General features: G+C 44.4%; 1 protein-coding gene across 6 annotated transcripts in view; it reads left to right on the top strand.

Annotated features, from left to right (window-relative positions):
• The window catches only part of CAST (calpastatin), a 330,646-nt gene that overhangs the window by 101,365 nt on the left and 210,537 nt on the right, over positions 1-18,744 (top strand). For all 6 annotated transcript variants that reach the window (XM_075325071.1, XM_075325072.1, XM_075325075.1 and 3 more), the window contains one exon: positions 6,490-6,558. In XM_075325071.1, the coding sequence (XP_075181186.1) occupies positions 6,490-6,558 (69 nt within the window). The remainder of the gene's footprint in view (positions 1-6,489; positions 6,559-18,744) is intronic.

The following is an 18,744-nucleotide window of genomic DNA, read 5'->3' as shown; positions in this document are numbered from 1 at the left end:
ATGTCCATGTACAGTCCCTTTGCACCCAGTATGTGTCCCAAGGAGTCCAAATTGCTTCAAATCGCTCAACCGTGTTATTTAATAGGGCTGTGAGGTGTTCCATGCTTCACACTTCTTCTATAAGCTATGTAACTCACTTGGGAATTGAATCAACCTCCACTAACATGCTACAATGGGTGAAATAAGTTTTGAACACTTCACCAAGTTTCTAAGTAAATATATTTCTAAAGGTGCTATTCTCATGAATTTCTCACCAGATGTCTGTACGAACCCATCCAATCCACACAGGCTACAAAATCAAACCATAGACGTCCATAAATTTAGTGATGTGCAAGAATGAGAAATGACACAGAGGAAAAGTATTGAACACACTTACTGTAATTTATTTAACCCTTTGTACAAAATCCTTTGTTGGTGATGACAGCTTCAAGACGCCTCTTGTATGGAGAAACAATTTGCATGCATTGCTCAGGTGTGATTTTTGGCCCATTTCTCCACACAAACTCTTCAAATCCTGATGGTTCCGTGGGCTCCTTGCAGGAACTCTGAGCTTTAGTTCCTTCTATTAATTTTCTATTGGATTCTGGTCAGGTGATTGGCTGGGCCATTCTAGCAGCTTTATTTTCTTTCTCTGAAACCAATTGAGAGTTTTCTTGGCTGTGTGTTTGGGATCATTGTCTTGCTGAAATGTCCACCCTCATTTCATCTTCAGCATCCTGGTAGGTGGTAGCAGATATGTATTAAGAATGTCTCAGTGCATTTGTCAATTCATCTTTCCTTTTAAGTACAGTATATGAAGTTTGCCAGTGCCATATGCTGAAAAACAGCCCCACACCATGATGTTCCGCCCTCCAAACTTCACTGCTGGTATGGTGTTTTTGGGGTCATATGCAGTGCCTTCTTGCCTCTAACATGGTGTGCATTATGGCATCCAAAAGTTCAATTTTGATCTCATATGTCCAGACTATTCTCCCAATATTTTACAGACTTGTCTAAATATTGTTGAGTAAACTTTATACTCTCTTGACCATGGTTTTTGTTCAGCAGTGGAGTCTTTCTGTGGTGAACATGTATACAGGGCACGGAGGTGGAGTGCATTAGTTTTTGTTTTGTTTGAAACAATTATACCTGCTGATTCTGGGTCTTTCTGTAGCTCTCCACAGGTAGAGTTGTCCAAGAGTCAAAAACTTCTGATATTTTATTTACTCCTCTGTCTGAAATGTTGCGGGGAGCTCATGGTCGTGTCTGATTTATGGTGAAATCGTCTTTCCACTTTCGGATAATTGCCTCAACAATGCTCACTGGAACCATCAGTAGTTTAGAAATTCTTCTGTAACCAATGCTGTCAGTATGTTTTGCAGCAATACGGTTGCAAAGGTCTTGACACCGCTCACTAGTTTTACTCATCATGTGATGTTTCTTGTACCTTTTTACAGGCCACCAGTTGAATCAGCTAGTATTATTTTTCACTAAGTTGTAAGATTGCTTTCTAATTACTGATAGATTTCAGCAGGTATAATGACTTTACATGGATTTTTGCACCTCTTTCTACATTTGTTTAATAACTTCTCCCTGTGTAATTTCTCATTATTGCATATATCTTAATTTATAGACATCTATGGTTTGATTTCTATGCCTATGTGGATTGGATGGGCAAATTCATCAAAGGTGCGGATGTCAGAATCCTGGCTTAAAATACCTTGAAATATCACAAAACATTTGTGCAACTAAAACCTTTTGATGTTTACATTTTTTACGCTAGTCTGGGCCAGTTTTGCCTAAGTAAACAGGGCTGGAGCAAGACACAGAGTGGCCAAGCCCTCCCCCAGCTTCATCAAAATTTATAGCACTTTTATTACATAAATTTTGACATAAATGCACTCCATTCCTTAGTCCTAGTCAGGGACTGGAGTGAAATTTGCAGCGGAGGCGCATGCCAGGAAGAGGCGTACTCCTAAGGAATTAGGTGCATATTGCTCCAGCAGTCCCTTCATTATGACTGGTATGCATAATGCCACTTTTAATGAATCGGGGCTTATGTCTTTTCCTAAATGTTCTGCATCAGAGAGTAGACCCAAATGCACATAACATTGTCTTGTTTGATTGTTATTTTTGTCTTTAAAATTAGCTTGGGAACATTAGGAACTGTGATGTAATTTGGCTTATTTCTACTTGAAAGAGGAGGAATTGGTTAATGTTTCTTAGAGGGGAAGTATTATAGCAATGTGATGAGTGTATATGTTCTGTAGCACTATTCTGCCAAGGCTCAAATTATATCACTGCTTCAGTATCACACTTCACGGTTTTTATATTAGCTTCTATGCTGCAACTCGGGAATAGGTGGCATTTCTCATACTCTGGGATTCCTGGGGAAAGGTGGTAGGCTAGAATTGTAGGATTAGGGAAAATTTAATTGAAACTCTGGGGTCACAACCTGGGGCCACAGGCAGATCACAATGCCATTCTGCGCGGCCCCCAACCATCTGGACACAAAATGCTTGTATTTGTGTGGCTGTGTACGTTATAATTTCCATGTCAGCGAGAGAAGAGGAGCAGCCAATACTACATTGCATGTCACACTTATTTAGGTCCCTTGATTGAAAAATAGTGTCCCTCAACCCCTGCTTGATATTCTAGTTATGGAATTGCCACTATATGCATGTACAGTACGTCTTAGATTGTAGTTTATGGGTATAGTGAAATACAAGGCTGTTAGCACAACATACATATTCTTCAGTTAAGAAAGCTACAGAAAAAGTAAAAATGCCTTTTGTCTACCCTCTAGGGCAGTCATGGCGAACCTTTTACAGGCCGAGTGCCCAAACTGTAGTTCTAAACCCATTTTTTTTTCCAAAGTGCCAACCAATCCTATTATGTAAATAATTGATTTTAACCTTACCTTTGCAGTCTTCTCTTCTCTTCAGCAGGGGGCATCACGCTCATGCAAGCTTACCACACATTGGAGCTGAGCCCCTGCCCTTTCCAGACAGCAGTTGGATTGATCTTTCTGGAAATAAATTGCAGCATATTAGACAGAGATTTTAGCCTGGAATGCAATCAGATGTCACCCTGTAATCCACATCTACATTTCAAAGTCTGAAGATCTTGAAATCCCATAAAGACGTACGAGTTGCTATTCTCCCCTTTCATTGTGTAGTTATGTCCCCTTCCTGGCCATTTCCTGGTAAACATGTCTACCATCCTGATATATATTTCCTACATTCTGGTATATTTGTCCACATCATGGCCCCATCCTGGTAAATGTACCCCATCCTGGTAAATGTACCCCATCCTGGTAAATGTATCCCATCCTGGCATGTTCCCCCATGCTGTTAAATGACCCCATCCTGGTAAATGTACCCCATCCTGGTAAATGTATCCCATCCTGGCATGTTCCCCCATGCTGTTAAATGACCCCATCCTGGTAAATGTACCCCATCCTGGTAAATGTACCCCATCCTGGTAAATGTATCCCATCCTGGTAAATGTATCCCATCCTGGCATGTTCCCCCATGCTGTTAAATGACCCCATCCTGGTAAATGTACCCCATCCTGGTAAATGTATCCCATCCTGGCATGTTCCCCCATGCTGTTAAATGACCCCATCCTGGTAAATGTACCTCATCCAGGCATGTTCCCTTATCCTGGTAAATGTACCCCATCCTGATAAATGTCACCCTTCCTGCTAAATGTTCCCCATCCTGGCATTTTTCCTCATCCTGGCATGTTCATGTACCCCCATCCTGGCATGTTTCCCCCCCATCCTTTCATGTTTCCCCCCATTCTGGTAAATGTATCCCCCATTCTGGTAAATGTATCCCCCATTCTGGTAAATGTATCCCCCATACTGGTAAATGTATCCCCCATACTGGTAAATGTACCCCTTCCTGGCATGTTTCCCTTCCTGCTAAATGTACCCCATCCTGGCATGATTTCCCCCATCCTTACAGTCATATTTACCCCCATCCTTGCAGCCATGTTTCCCCCATCTTTGCAGCCATGTTTCCCCCATCTTTGCAGCCATGTTTCCCCCATCTTTGCAGCCACGTTTCTCTCCATCTTTGCACGTTTCTCTCCATCTTTGCAGCCATGTTTTACCCGTGCTCTCCATGTTTTCCCCGTGCTCTGTTTGCCCCATGCTCTGTTTGTATATGCCCCATGCTCCCATGTTCCCCCCGTGCTAGCTCTGTCCCCCGTGCTCCCCATGTTTCCCCCGTGCTAGCTCTGTCCCCCGTGCTCCCCATGTTTCCCCCGTGCTGGCTCTGTCCCCGTGCGCTCCATGTTTCCCCGTGCTGGCTCTGTCCCCCGTGCTCCCATGTTTCCCCCGTGCTGGCTCTGTCCCCCGTGCTCCCCATGTGTCCCCCATGTAGGCTCTGTCCCCCGTGCTCCAATGTTTCCCCCGTGCTCCCCATGTGTCCTCCGTGCGCTCCATGTTTGCCCCGTGCTGGCTCTGTCCCCCGTGCGCTCCATGTTTCCCCCGTGTGCTCCATGTTTCCCCCGTGCGCTCCATTTTTCCCCCATGCTCCCATGTTTCCCCCGTGCGCTCCATGTTTCCCCCGTGCTCCCATGTTTCCCCAGTGCGCTCCATGTTTCCCCCATGCTCCCATGTGTCCCCCGTGCGCTCCATGTGTCCCCCGTGCTCCCCATGTGTCCCCCGTGCGCTCCATGTTTGCCCCGTGCTGGCTCTGTCCCCCGTGCGCTCCATGTTTCCCCCGTGCGCTCCATGTTTCTCCCGTGCGCTCCATATTTCCCCCATGCTCCCATGTTTCCCCCGTGCGCTCCATGTTTCCCCCGTGCGCTCCATGTTTCCCCCATGCAGGCTCTGTCCCCCATGTGTCCCCCGTGCAGGCTCTGTCTCCCATGTGTCCCCCGTGCGCTGCATGTTTCCCCCGTGCAGGCTCTGTCTCCCATGTGTCCCCCGTGCGCTGCATGTTTCCCCCGTGCAGGCTCTGTCCCCCATGTGTCCCCCGTGTGCTCCATGTTTCCCCCGTGCAGGCTCTGTTCCCCATGTGTCCCCCGTGCAGGCTCTGTCCCCCATGTGTCCCCCGTGCAGGCTCTGTCCCCCATGTGTCCCCCGTGCGCTCCATGTTTCCCCCGTGCAGGCTCTGTCCCCCATGTGTCCCCCATGCAGGCTCTGTCCGCCATGTGTCCCCCGTGCGCTGCATGTTTCCCCCGTGCAGGCTCTTGTCCCCCATGTGTCCCCCGTGCGCTCCATGTTTCCCCCGTGCAGGCTCTGTTCCCCATGTGTCCCCCGTGCAGGCTCTGTCCCCCATGTGTCCCCCGTGCAGGCTCTGTCCCCCATGTGTCCCCCGTGCGCTCCATGTTTCCCCCGTGCAGGCTCTGTCCCCCATGTGTCCCCCATGCAGGCTCTGTCCCCCATGTGTCCCCCGTGCGCTGCATGTTTCCCGCGTGCAGGCTCTGTCCCCCATGTGTCCCCCGTGCGCTGCATGTTTCCCCCGTGCAGGCTCTGTCCCCCCCACATCTTGGCACAGCCGCACAGAGGCTAAAAATAAAAAAAAAAAAACTCACCTTCTGGCCCCCACTCCTCCACTGCTGCGTCCTCAGTCACTTCAGTTCCCGCGCGGCCACAAGACACCGGCGCCGCCTACTGACGCTCCTCCGTCTCCTAGGCAACAGGTCTGCAGCCCAGGAGAGGAGGAGTGTCAGAGCGAGGAGAAATGTCTCCTCTGCTAAACACCAGTTTGAGCTGCTGGCGCGACCACACCAGCAGATCAAACTGGCGCAGTGTGGCGACAGCGGCGTGCCAGCACAAACGGCTCTGCGTGCCCTGTCTGGCACGCGTGCCATAGGTTCGCCATCACTGCTCTAGGGACTCCCAAGATTTAGCACTATTAATTGCACATTGGACTGGCAGGTAGCCAACTTCAGCTATCTCCTCCAGTCTCCTAGACAAGGAATGAACCACGTTTGGCCACTGTTCCATTCAAACCGGACACTTTAGAGCGCCATTTTCTGGACTACTGGGGGATACATCTATCCCCAGCAATCAGCAGTTGTTTTAAGACAACCTTTTTAAAAAAACAACCAAATTTACCCTTATTACACATCGTAATTTCTCAAAAGATGGAAATATTGGAAGCAGCACCTCTACCTATCAGACAACTATGAAATGCTGTATTGATGTGTCATAGATGGCTCAGATATTAACACTTCCATTTTTATTGCAGTCCTAGGGATTTATATATTTTGACAAGCCCCTCGCTCCAGAAAAAGCGATGTGTCTCCATCTATATCGTATAAAATCGCTTGCGTGTTGTGTTTTATTTCTGGTTACATTTATTTATTATATAATAGATCCAGTTTGATATAAAACGTGCACAAATCTTGCACTACCTGCTCCGGCGTCCTACATAGGGAAACAGAAGACTGTGAAACAGGTTACTGCAGGAATATTGCAGGAAAACTGTGTTTTGCTTTCAGGCGTGACCCTGGAATAGTTGATAACAGCGGAATTGTGTTTTATTTCAGCAATGTGGTAAGAAAACAGATGGGACATCCAAGCCTACTACAGATAAGAAAAGCAATGAAGCAACAGAGGTAAGTACACACTCGTCTTTTGGCAAATTCAATAAAGTATTTGGTTTACTTTTATGAAGTCACCATTGTTACATTCTTCTTTTCTTTGTTTTCTTTATTTTTTATTGTCCATGTTTTAATATCTGTACTATCACTAGGCTTTATCGATGCAAAATAGGAATTAATGCATTTATTAGGGAAAGCTGCATTGGAAATATTATTTGATATAAAACTGCCTTCCTTCTCTCCAAACAAGCCTACTTCACCACGCTTATCACCTCACAACCCAACAATCCTCAATGACGCTGACACTTTACACACCATCCGCATTCCTCAGTGCAGGCCCCAATCACCCTCAGTGCTGACGACCTGACCAGTTATTTAAAAATCAAGTGACTATATTCAACAGGAAATTGTCTCTTAATTCCCTAATATCACAATCCTACTTCCTGCTAATTCTCCTGGATCTCTGCTGCATATGATCCTGTGGATCACCAGCTCCCCGCACTATGCTCCGCTGCATCAGGCTCAAGGATACCTCTCTCTTGGTTCTCCTCCTACCTTACCGACAGCTTTTTCACTATATATTTGTCGGTTTTTATCCTGCTCTTCTTATCCTGTCACGGTTCCTCGGGGTTTAGTCTCTTTTCTCTATACACGCCCCCTATTGGACAAACCATCAGTAGATTCAGTTTCCAGTACCATCTATATGCTGATGACACCCAAGTATACACCTCTGCTCCGAATATCACCCCTGCATTACTACAAAATACCAGTGTTTGTCTACTGTCTCTAATATTTTTATCTTTTTAACAAAAAATGAATCTGTCAAAAACTGAACTTGTGTTTCCTCCCTCTACTAAGCTCCTTAAGGCTGCTTTCACACATCCAGCTTTTGCCGTCAGGCACAATCTGGCGAATACCGGATAAAACGGATCCGGCACCAGATGTGTTTTTATCCTCATTGAACTGTATTAGCGCCAGATTGTGCCTGGTGCCCTTGCGTTTCATCTGGCGTGCGCCGGATCCGTCAAAATTTCTAGGTCCGGCAGCCGGAAAGGACACGCAAGGGAACGATTTTTTTTCACCGGCAAAAAAACCGCACCGTGCCGGATCCGACGACATGCGGCGTGTTGTTAAAAGAAAGCCTATGGGCGCCGGATCGTTCGTAATGCGGCAAAAAACGCATTTCACCGACGGATCTGTTTTTTTAATTGCGCATGCTCAGATGTGTAAATTCCTTTCTGGTTAGAAAATCTCTCTCTCTCTGTCGGTGTCAGTCTCTGTCGGTGTCAGTCTCTGTCGGTGTCAGTCTCTGTCGGTGTCAGTCTCTCTGTCGGTCTCTCTCTGTCGATGTCGGTCTCTCTGTCGATGTCGTTCTCTCTCTCTCTGTCGGTCAGTTGGTCTCCCCCTCTCACACTCACCGATCACCGATGCCGCGCTTCACAGCTGTCATAAAGCTTTGGCGGCTTCTCCAGCTTTTGAAAATGCCGTCCGCTCATTATTCCATCTCGTATTCACTGCTTCCCCCGCCCACCAGTCCCCATGATTGGTTGCAGTCAGACGAACCCCCATGCTGAGTGACAGCTGTCTCACTGCAACCACTCAGTGTGCATCAGGCACACACGGATTGTGCCTGACGGCAAAAAAATGGATGTGTGAAAGTAGTCTAAACCTGAGATTGCCATTTCCATGTGTGGTTCTACCATAACTCTCAAGCAGCTCACCTGCTGTCATGCGGTTATATTTGATTCAGATTCTCCAGTCATTCCCTATATTCGATCAATCACTAACTCATGTCACCTGCACGTCAAAAACATCTCAAGATTTTGACTTTTTCTTCCCTTTGATTCTGCAAAAACTTATCGTTGCTCTGATTCATTCTCACCTGGACTGCTGTAACTTTCTACTAATTGTTCTCCCTCTTACTAAACTCTTCCCTCTCAAATCCATCTGGAATAAGGCAGCCAGGATAATACTTCTGTCCAATGGCTACACCGATGCCTCTACCCTGTGCCAGTCATTGCACTGGTTGACCATCCGCTATAGAGTACAAATATAAACTTACTAATATTATCACCACAGCTCTCCACTGTTCAGCACTGCCCTACATCTCCTCCCTCATCTCTGTCTACCACCCTATCCATTCTCTCTGCTCTGCTAATAACCTAAGACTAACATCCTCTATAATTCAAATCTCTCACTTCCACCTCCAGGACTACTCTCGAGCTGCACCAATTCTCTGGAATGCGATTCCCCAGACAATCTGATTAATTCCCATTTGTTTTTACTAGCAATCCTACCTTCATTAAATATTTGTGTTACCCCTATTTCCTCAAAGATTTTTAGCTTGCGAACAGGGCCCCCAACTCCTCTTTTGTAGGTGTTAAAGTACAGTATGTGTTACTCTGTAAAGTCATTTTGTCCTCTGAACTCCAGAGTGCTTTAGAATATGTTGGCGCTATAGAAATAAAACTTAAATAATAATTATTATTGATAACTATGGGGCCTAGTCATTTCAGACTAAAGGAATCTGAAATTCTTGTTGGTTGCTCTGCAGGATTGAGATCACCGGTAATGTATAGGCCTGTGTCTGCAGTCCTTACTACTGTATAGGATTTGTTAGGTATTTCTAAAAGTAAAGTTACACTTGGAGACAAAATAAGTAAATCTCTGACGCAGAAGTCATTACCGTTATTCTTAAGCATACACAACTGATGAGTTTAGGGTTACACTGGATAGTTGTTGCGCCTTTTAATGGAATAACAATGTCTGTGGTTTTGCTACAAAACAATAGATGTGCTCACAATAACAGACAAGCACGCTCTGAAAAGGAAATGGCCTGTTATACAGTGAGATCAAATGACTGACTCTCAAGAGTGTTTACATACCGTAATTGAGATGAAAGACTGTGTCCAGCAAGGTTGTGTTCCTTTCTTGGTTTTTATTTAGATTTTTTTTTATTCCATGTAGTGTTTCTTAGGCCCCTTTCACACATCAGTTTTTTGCCATCAGTCACAATCTGTTGGCTCGACGGATCCATCGCAGATTGTGGAAAAACTGATGCAACGGATCCGTCGCATCAGTTTTTTTCAGCCCAAGAAAACTTTTACACCCCATCTGAGCATGCTCAGTTAAAATACGGATCAGTCACCGGATTCCGTCATTTGACGGATGACGACGGATCCTGTGTCCATAGGCTTCCATTCCACCAAACAACGGACGGCGACGGATCCATCGCTGTCCGTTTTTTCGACGTACACAAAAAACGTTACTGATGACGTCGTCTCCGTCCGACGGACAAACATTTTTCAATGGATCCGTTGAATGACGGATGAAACTTGAGGCTATCCGTTGCAATCCGTCGCTAATACAAGTCAATGAGAAAAAAACTGATCCAGCGGCATCAGTCGCTGGATCTGTTTTTTTCAAAATTCGGATTGAGTCTGATGGCAAAAAGTGATATGTGAAAGGGGCCTTAGTGATAAAGACCTTGTTTAGAAGAAAATAAATTATTTTTTGACTAAACTGTATGGATTTAAAAAAAAAAAAAAAAAAAAAAAAAAAAGTGTACAGCGATGGTAATGAAGGAGCTGTATGAACATCTTATGCGGATACTGGAGATGCTGTGTATACACTGAACAAAAATATAAATACAACACTTGTTTTTCCTTGCATTTTTTCATGAGCTGAACTCAAATATCGAAGACTTTTTCTATCTACACAAGTGTTATTCCGTTGGACCAGCCAACACTTAGATCTTTGATACAGTGGGAAGAGTATTTGGGTATCTCTTTCCACAAAACAGCTAAGGTGTAAGGTTTTATCCCTGGCACATAAATCATTGAAAAGTTTACATCTGCATGAATCAAGCTATAAAATCTTATCAAAATGGTATAGGGTCCCAACAAAATTAAACTGAATGTTTCCCTCCATTGACCCAATTTGTTGGAGATGTAGATCTCAAGAAGGTGATTTGCTCCATATCTTCTGGTCAAGTCCTGTTTTACAGCCTTCTTGGACTAAAGGCCCCATCACACACAACGAGATCGCTAACGAGATCGTTGCTGCGTCACTGTTTTCGTGCCGCCGCATCGATCTCATTATGTGTTACACCTACTAGCGATCAGGCCCCTGCTGTGAGATCGCTAGTCGTTGCTGAATGGTTGTGACCATTTTCTTCAAAGGCGATGTCCTGCTGGGCAGGACGCATTGCTGTGTTTGATATTGGTAAGATCTGACTGTGTGACATCTCACCAGCGACCTCCCAGCAACTTACCAGCGATCCTTATCAGGTCACATCGTTTTCGGGATCACTGGTAAGTCGTTAAATGTGACGGGGACTTAAGGTGAGGAGCATAATCTGGTTGGTCGCAGGCCATACATCCGAATTGGGTCCCGATTTGTTTCTCCTTCAGCTTTGTGAGACTTCAGTATCCTCCTTGAAACGCTCCCTGCTGAGATGTTTGGTGATGGCTGCCAGGGCATGCATTCCTCTGTTATGGAAGAGAGCCAACAGTCCCAGTCTGTCCCTTTTGGATTTCCAAGGTAAACGAATTAATGAACATGAAGAACTTGATGGTTCCATTATACAACAGATATGACACTTTCTATAAAATCTGGTTTTACTGGATGGATTTTCAGTGCTCAGGTGAATATGGTAGCCTGCTGCTCCCTGATTCTATGGACTGACGGCCTTTCTGGGTCTTGTTTGAATGGATACCTAGTTTGGGTACATTGGTAAGGCTGGTTTCACACTACGTTTATTTAACATCCGTCCATAACGTTTTTTTAGCGGAAAAACGGATCCAGTGCAAATGCGTTTTCACTTCAATGCATTTGCAATGGACTCGCGTTAACATGCGTTCACCTGCGTTTGCGTGCGTTATAGTGAGGATCCAGCGACTTGCAGTTTTTTAACATCTTTCAAAAACGCTACTTGTAGCGTTTTTGAGCTGCGTCCAAATACTGCAAATTGCTGGATCCTGACTAAACAGCACGCAAACGCAGGTGAACGCTGGCGTGCTGATAGACAGGATCCTGCTTGCTCTACTGAGCATGCCCAGAACCAGTCTCGTGTGATCTGTCTCTCTCTCCTCCTCCCTCCCTCTCCCTCTCTCTCTGTCTCTGTCTTTCCCCCTTCCTCTCCCCCTCCCTCTCCCCCACCTGAGAGCTGCGGACACTCGTAACCAAGGTAAATATCGGGTAACCACTTCTCTTAGTTACCCGATGTTTACGTTGGTTACGTGTGCAGACAGCCCTGCTCCTAGCAGCTGCAGACACTCGTAACCAAGATAAATATCGGGTATCCAAACCCGATGTTTACCTTGGTTACGAGCGTCTGCAGCTGTCAGAAGCCGGCTCCCAGTCTGGCACGTTTAGTTCCCCTCACTCCCGATCACATGACTCCAATGCCCGCCCCTAAACATCCAGTGACAGGATCCTGCAAAATAACAGATGCGTTTGCATGCGTTTTTTGCTGTAAAAGCAGGATCCGCTTTTGCAGCAAAAAAACGTTCCTGACGCATGTTAAAAAAACGTAGTGTGAAAGCAGCCTTAATCTGCTTCCCTCTTCACCGCCTTACCCTCATTTCCTTTCACTTTCACTCTTTATTTTTGCTTATCCCACCTTTTTTCTGTTTCTTTTTTCTTTTCTTCTCAACTCTCTTTTCTCCGTGTTTTCTTTTTTGATATAAAAGGAAAATTCTTTGACGAAACTGATTGTTGCACCGTGGAATTCGTTACATTGCAGTTTTCGGTTTTCCTTTTGGAGGACTTTGAGTTCTTCTATGTATGCCTGTCATAGGATTTTACTGTAATGTACTGGTCCGCTTTGCTTTTCTTACATATGTTATTCTAACTATATTCAGGTTATGTAATTGTTTTGTTTATAAATAAATATAAACAAAAGTGTTGCATTTATATTTTTGTTCAGTATACAATGTGGAGGAACTGAATGTAAATGTACTGGTATGGAGAGAGCTATAAGGGTATTTCAGGTTTACGGAGAGCTGTGTATGTTGTATCAGGATACAACATATACAATTCAGAGATGAGAGGAGCTGTGTTGTACTATACATTGCACGGCATGTACACTGGAGGTATGAAGGAAGAAGAACTGCATGTATACTGTGGGTATGAAAGGTTCTCTGTATACAGTGTCTATATGGAGGAACTGAAAGTACATGTACAGGTACGAAAGGAATTATATAAACATTACAGGTATGAGAGGAGCTGTATATAAATTGCACGTACAGTGCTACATGGCATGTGTACTGCAGGTATGAAAGTAGCTAAATGTCTAATTCAGGTATGAAGGAAGCCTTGTGTACACTATGGCTATAAAAGACATGCGTGTTGCCTTTGTAACAGTGTAGCTGTGAGAGGAGCTGCATGTGCACTACATGTATGAGATGTATGTATTCTTGGTGTGAAAGGGACATATGCAGGATATGATCATAGATATACTAATACACATGATCAGTGCCCAGATGAATAAAACACAATTAAATGGTTGTCTACTTTTATAAACTTTATTTTAGAAAAGGCAAAAAATGTAAGATGATACACTTACCGACTCTAACCCCCATTGCACCAGCTGAGTGATTTCCACTGGCACAGGAAGTGATAACTTACTGTTCTACGGTCACCAAACGCTGAGTACTGTGATTGGCTGCAGTGGTCAGATTAATGAAACCAGAGTCCATTTAAGGGTATGTGCGCACGTTGCTTTTTACCTGCTTTTTACCTGCTTTTTTGCTGCTTTTTCTTCTGCGCTGTTTAATGCCAAAATGGATGTGTTCTTCTATTCAAGCAAAGTCTATGGGAATTTGGGTTTCTTGTTCACACTATGTTGTTCAAAATGCTGCCTTTTTGAGGCAGAACTTTGGTCAAAAACTCAGCTTTTCAAAGAAGCAACATGTCAATTGTTTTTGCCATTTGGGTTTTGCACTGCAAAGCTGAGTTTTTGACCAAAGTTCTGCCACAAAAAGGCAGCATTTTGAACAACATAGTGTGAACAAGAAACCCAAATTCCCATAGACTTTGCTTGAATAGAAGAACACATCCATTTTGGCATTAAACAGCGCAGAAGAAAAAGCAGCAAAAAAGCAGGTAAAAAGCAACGTGCGCACATACCCTAAAACACTACTCCAGTGTTTGTTTTCAGTGCTGGAGTATTGCTTTAAATTGAAATCTCATACTCCCTGTCTTAGGCCCCTTTCACACGTCAGTGATTCTGGTACGTTTGTGCTTTTTTTTAAATGTACCAGAATCACTGACATACGCAGACCCATTATAATGAATGGGTCTGCTCACACGTCAGTGATTTTTCACTGCACGTGTCTCCGTGCGGCGTACCCGCATGTGCGTGATTGCTGCACGGAAACATGTCCATTTTTTTCTGGCATCACTGATGTCCCACGGACCACGCAGTGGTGTGGTCCGTGAAACACGTGCCAGAAAAAAACGTGCATTTAAAATAATAAACATTTTAACTCACCCGGCGTCCAGCGATGTCCTCTGCAGCCCGTTCTCCCTGTTGCTTCTAAGCCGGCTGATTACTGTCGCGCATATTCATTATGCGCGACGCAGCCGACCCGGAAGCAGCTGCTGCGGGGGTCACCGCCGGCCGGATGCTGCGTCGCGGGAGCGATCAGCACCATGGAGAGCGGGAGCGGGCACAGGTGAGTTGATTTCTAAGTGCAATCACGGGCCACGGAGAACGGAGCCCAGATTGCACTTAGACAACCCACGTGTGCCGTGATTTTCGGCACACACAGGGACACGTGCGTGTTTTACACGCCAGTGAAAAACGTCTGTGTTTTTCACTGACGTGTGAAACGGGCCTTATACTCACCCTCTGGTGTTTTCATCTTTTTTTCGTTGTCACTCTGGTCTCGCGGCTCCATCTTGTGACTGTAACTTCTGACTGGCTGGAAATCAGAAGTTAAGTCACAGGCTCTTGATATATCTCTGTGAGAGCCAGAACGAGGCCAGAATATGGGCTTTCATAGACTTGTATTGAGTTGTGACCTTTGGTACGCTCCATGAAACACTGGAGCTGCTGACAGGTCATGAACTGGAGAAGACAGGAGCAGCACCGATAACAGATAAAGATGCCGGAGGGTGACTGTAAGACTAAGGCTGCTTTCACACATCCGGTTTGAGCACTGCGGCTCAATCCGGCTGTCCAAGCTATGCAACGGATGCGGCGAAAACACCGCATCCTTTGCATAAGTTTTTACATGCGGCCGGTCCGTTTTTTTCCGGTTGCGGCACGCTACTGAGCATGCGCAGTGGAAAAAACCGCATGCGGCGGCCGGATGCGTTTTTTTCCGCATCGCGCCGCATCTGGCGTCCATAGGCATGCATTGAAAATGCGCCGCAGCGTCCGGATGCGGCGCGATGCGGTTTTTTTTTGCCGGAGCAAAAAACGTTGCAGGGAACGTTCTATCCGGCCGCGGCATCGGCTAAATCTGCCGCATGCGGCAAAAACCGGACCGAACGCAAGCCCCTGCGGCACAATACGGCACTAATGTAAGTCTATGCAAAAAAAACCCGCAACCGGCGGCAAAAAAAACGGTTGCGGTTTTTCTGCAGAGCGCCGTATTGTGCCGCAGAGCAAATACCGGATGTGTGAAAGTAGCCTTAGGCTAATTTCACACATCAGTTTTTGGCATCAGGCACAATCCGGCGTGTGCCTGATGCAACGGATTGGGCGCAGAATGTGCAAAAACTGATGTGCCTGATCCTTTTTTTTGACGCTTCCAATAAACCTGATCCGTCAAAAAACTGATCCGGCGCATCCGTTTTTAGATCCTTTTTGTCCGTTTTTTTGCTGGATCCGTTTTTTTTTTCAATACATTGGAGCATGCTCAGTTTACAAAAACGGATCCGGCGGCCGCATCCGTTTTGTACCGCATTACGCCGGATCCGGCGTCCATAAGCTTCCATTGGAAAACACGCCGTATCGCGCCGGAATCGGCGCGATGCGTTTTTTTTCCCGGACAAAAAACCGTTACAAGTTATGTTCCCTCCGGCCGCCGCTTTAGGCAATTATGACGGATCCTGCAAAAGCCGGATGCAACGCAAGGCCATCAGGCACAATCCGGCAATAATACAAATCAATGGGTATAAAACTGATCCGGTGCTGGATCCGTTTTACCCGTTTTTTTCCGGATTGTGCCTGATGGAAAAAAACTGATGTGTGAAAGTAGCCTAAGGCTGGGGCCACATGAGCACTACTATGAGTGCATCGCATGACACTCAGCTCTTGCTCTGCTGCGAGTGTAAGCAGACTGTCATGCCACTGTGATGGGATCCTGTGATCGGATAGCAGCTGCGGAGGAGAAGGCGGGTGCTGCGGAGGATAGAGAGGGACTAATCTCCCTATCTCCTCCATTGTCAGCTGATGCAATTATCAATGTAATGCGAGTACAAGTGAAAACGAATCGGGGATTGTTTTCTTGGTCCAATTAGGGCTAAGAAAAATATTGCTCATGGGAGCCTCATAGAGTAACATTGGTTTTACTCGCCGTGTGTCCTTAGCCTAAGTGCAGGAGACGTAGATTTAAAGCACCCTTCCAGCGGTGAAATAAAAAAAAAAGCCAGAGTAATGCTTTAATGATGTCAGGTGAGCAAAAAACATGATATCATCTGAGAAGGGTACTGGGGAGGCTTGAGCAATGGGGTGTATACACTGTCTGTTTCAGCATCAAGCCTTAATCATGGTTCAACTCAAAGTAAGGATAACACCATATATCTTATAGTCTCATGGTCTCACTGTTACTCGGAAAATTGACAACAGGTGCTACATTTAATATTAACTCTTTGGACAATTGAAATAACAAATACTGAGGAACACATAGAATTTTCAGGTAAACAGTCATAGTCACACCTTCAATGTTCAGTGAGATAACTATGCATACACTTGGTACATACAGGCGCACATACCAACATGTGCACATTCACTACACACACTGACCTGAACATGCACGCTCTCACTACACACACCTCAGTACACACATGCACAATTGTTCATATGTCAGTAGGTATTTTATCGTATTGCATAATTGTTACTGCATACATTTCTGTTTTATAATCTGCAGTTTTTTTTGAGGCGAGAGATTGAATGATGAACAATGCATTTTGTATGTATGACAGTGGAAATTTCATGATTAAATGTCAGGATACAACAACTATGAAATATATTATTTGTCCTATAAAACCAGATAAAAGGCTCGCTCACACGGCCGTAGATCTGCAGTGCCCCATAGTATACCAAAACATCTGATAACATTCAGCCTCGATATACACTTGAGTAAGAGAGCACTTATAATAATTTTATTGATACATCCAAATAGTAACATAGATACGGTACTTGGTAATTTCTATTATGCATAATTGAGGCAGGGCTACCCAACATATTTGTATCTGAGGTCTGTAATTAGCCCTGCATTGTGCATTCATGACCTGCAATTCAGACATCCTGTAAAATGAATGAAAACATTCCTCTGTGATGATGAAACCTGATGTGACGAGACATAGACACTTTATATCCTATAAAGTACATACTTGGGATTGTGAGTTACAGTATAATCTAAGGAGCCAGTCATCGGTGCTCATATGGAGCATTGTTTAACTTGGCAACACCTACTTCATGATAGATAGATGGAGGGATAGATAGATAGATAGATATAGATCAATCTATCTATCGATCCAAAAAAGATGCAGCACCAATCAAAGTGCAGGTGCAAGTCACAAGACTATTGTACAGCAGATGAAATAAGTAATGAACACGCCATCAATTTTCTAAATAATAAAATTTCTAAAGGGGCTATTGACATGAATTTCTCACCAGATGTCAGTAACAAGCCATCCGATTCACAAAGGAAATCAAACCATAGATGTCCATAAATGAAGTTATGTGTAATAATAACAAGTGACACACGGAAAAATTATTGAACACATGAAGAAAGAAAGGTGCAAAAAGCCGAGGAAAGTCATGACATCAGCTGAAATCTTTCAGTAATTAGAAATCAGTCCTGACATTTAGTGAAAAAAGGTATCAGCTGGTTTAACTTGTGGCCTATAAGAAGGTATCTCCATTACCAAGGTGACAGTAAAGAAACATCTCATGATGGGTAAAACTAGTGAGCTGTCTCAAGACCTTCACAACCTTATTGTGGGAAAACATACTGATGGCATTGGTTACAGAAGTATTTCTAAACTGCTGAAGGCTTCAGTAAGCTTTGTTGGGGCCATAATCTGGAAGTGGAAAGAATATCAATTCACCATAAACTGACCACAACCAGGTGCTCCCCTCAGGACTTCAGACAGAGAAGTGAAAATAATTATCAGAAGAGTTGTCCAAGAGTCAAGGACCACCTTTGGAGAGCTACAGATAGACCCAGAAGTATTAAATAAATTTCAGTAAGCTTATTTAATACTTTTCCCCTGTGCAATCTGTAATTATTACACATTACTTAATTTATGGACACCTATGGTTTGATTTTTTTTTTTTGCCTGTGTGGATTGGATGAGTTGTTACCGACATCTGGTGAGAATTTCATATCAACAGCAACTTTAGTAATATATTTACTTAGAAAATTAGTGACGTGTTCAGTACTTATTTCACCTACTGTATATAAAATAAAAAATAGCAGCACTTCCATTTCAAAAAAGGTGAAAAATGATATTTATTCCAAGTCCATTTATACAACTTTTTGGCTCTGGCAATAAGAATTGTAAAGGACTCATTGCCAGAGCTGAAACGTTGTGTAGATGAGCTTACAATAAATTACATTTTTCGCCATTTTTTATTTTGTATATAGTAGTAGCAGTAAATCCAGCTCACCATTATCGGCATCCACTTCTTGTCCAGAGCCCAGACAAGGGCCTCACCACGACCCGATTATTGAATGAGTAAAATAGGAAGGTCCAGCGCAAATGAACAATTTCTTCTTTATTTCTTGATAAATCCAAGTACACGGGACATCAAACACTCACAAGAAAACCATATACTATAGTAGCGTATGCATCAACGCGTTTCTGATGTGCTTCCATCCTTAAAGGGAACCTGTCACCAGGTTTGTTGACTATAAGCTGCGGCCACCACCAGTGGGCTCTTATATACAGTATTCTAACATGCTGTATATAAGAGCCCAGGCCGCTGTGTAGAACGTAAAAATCACTTTATAATATGCG

Source organism: Anomaloglossus baeobatrachus, chromosome 1 (genome assembly GCF_048569485.1).
Source record: "Anomaloglossus baeobatrachus isolate aAnoBae1 chromosome 1, aAnoBae1.hap1, whole genome shotgun sequence".
Classification (NCBI taxonomy): Eukaryota; Metazoa; Chordata; class Amphibia; order Anura; family Aromobatidae; genus Anomaloglossus; species Anomaloglossus baeobatrachus.
This window is presented reverse-complemented; position numbering and strand designations above follow the sequence as displayed.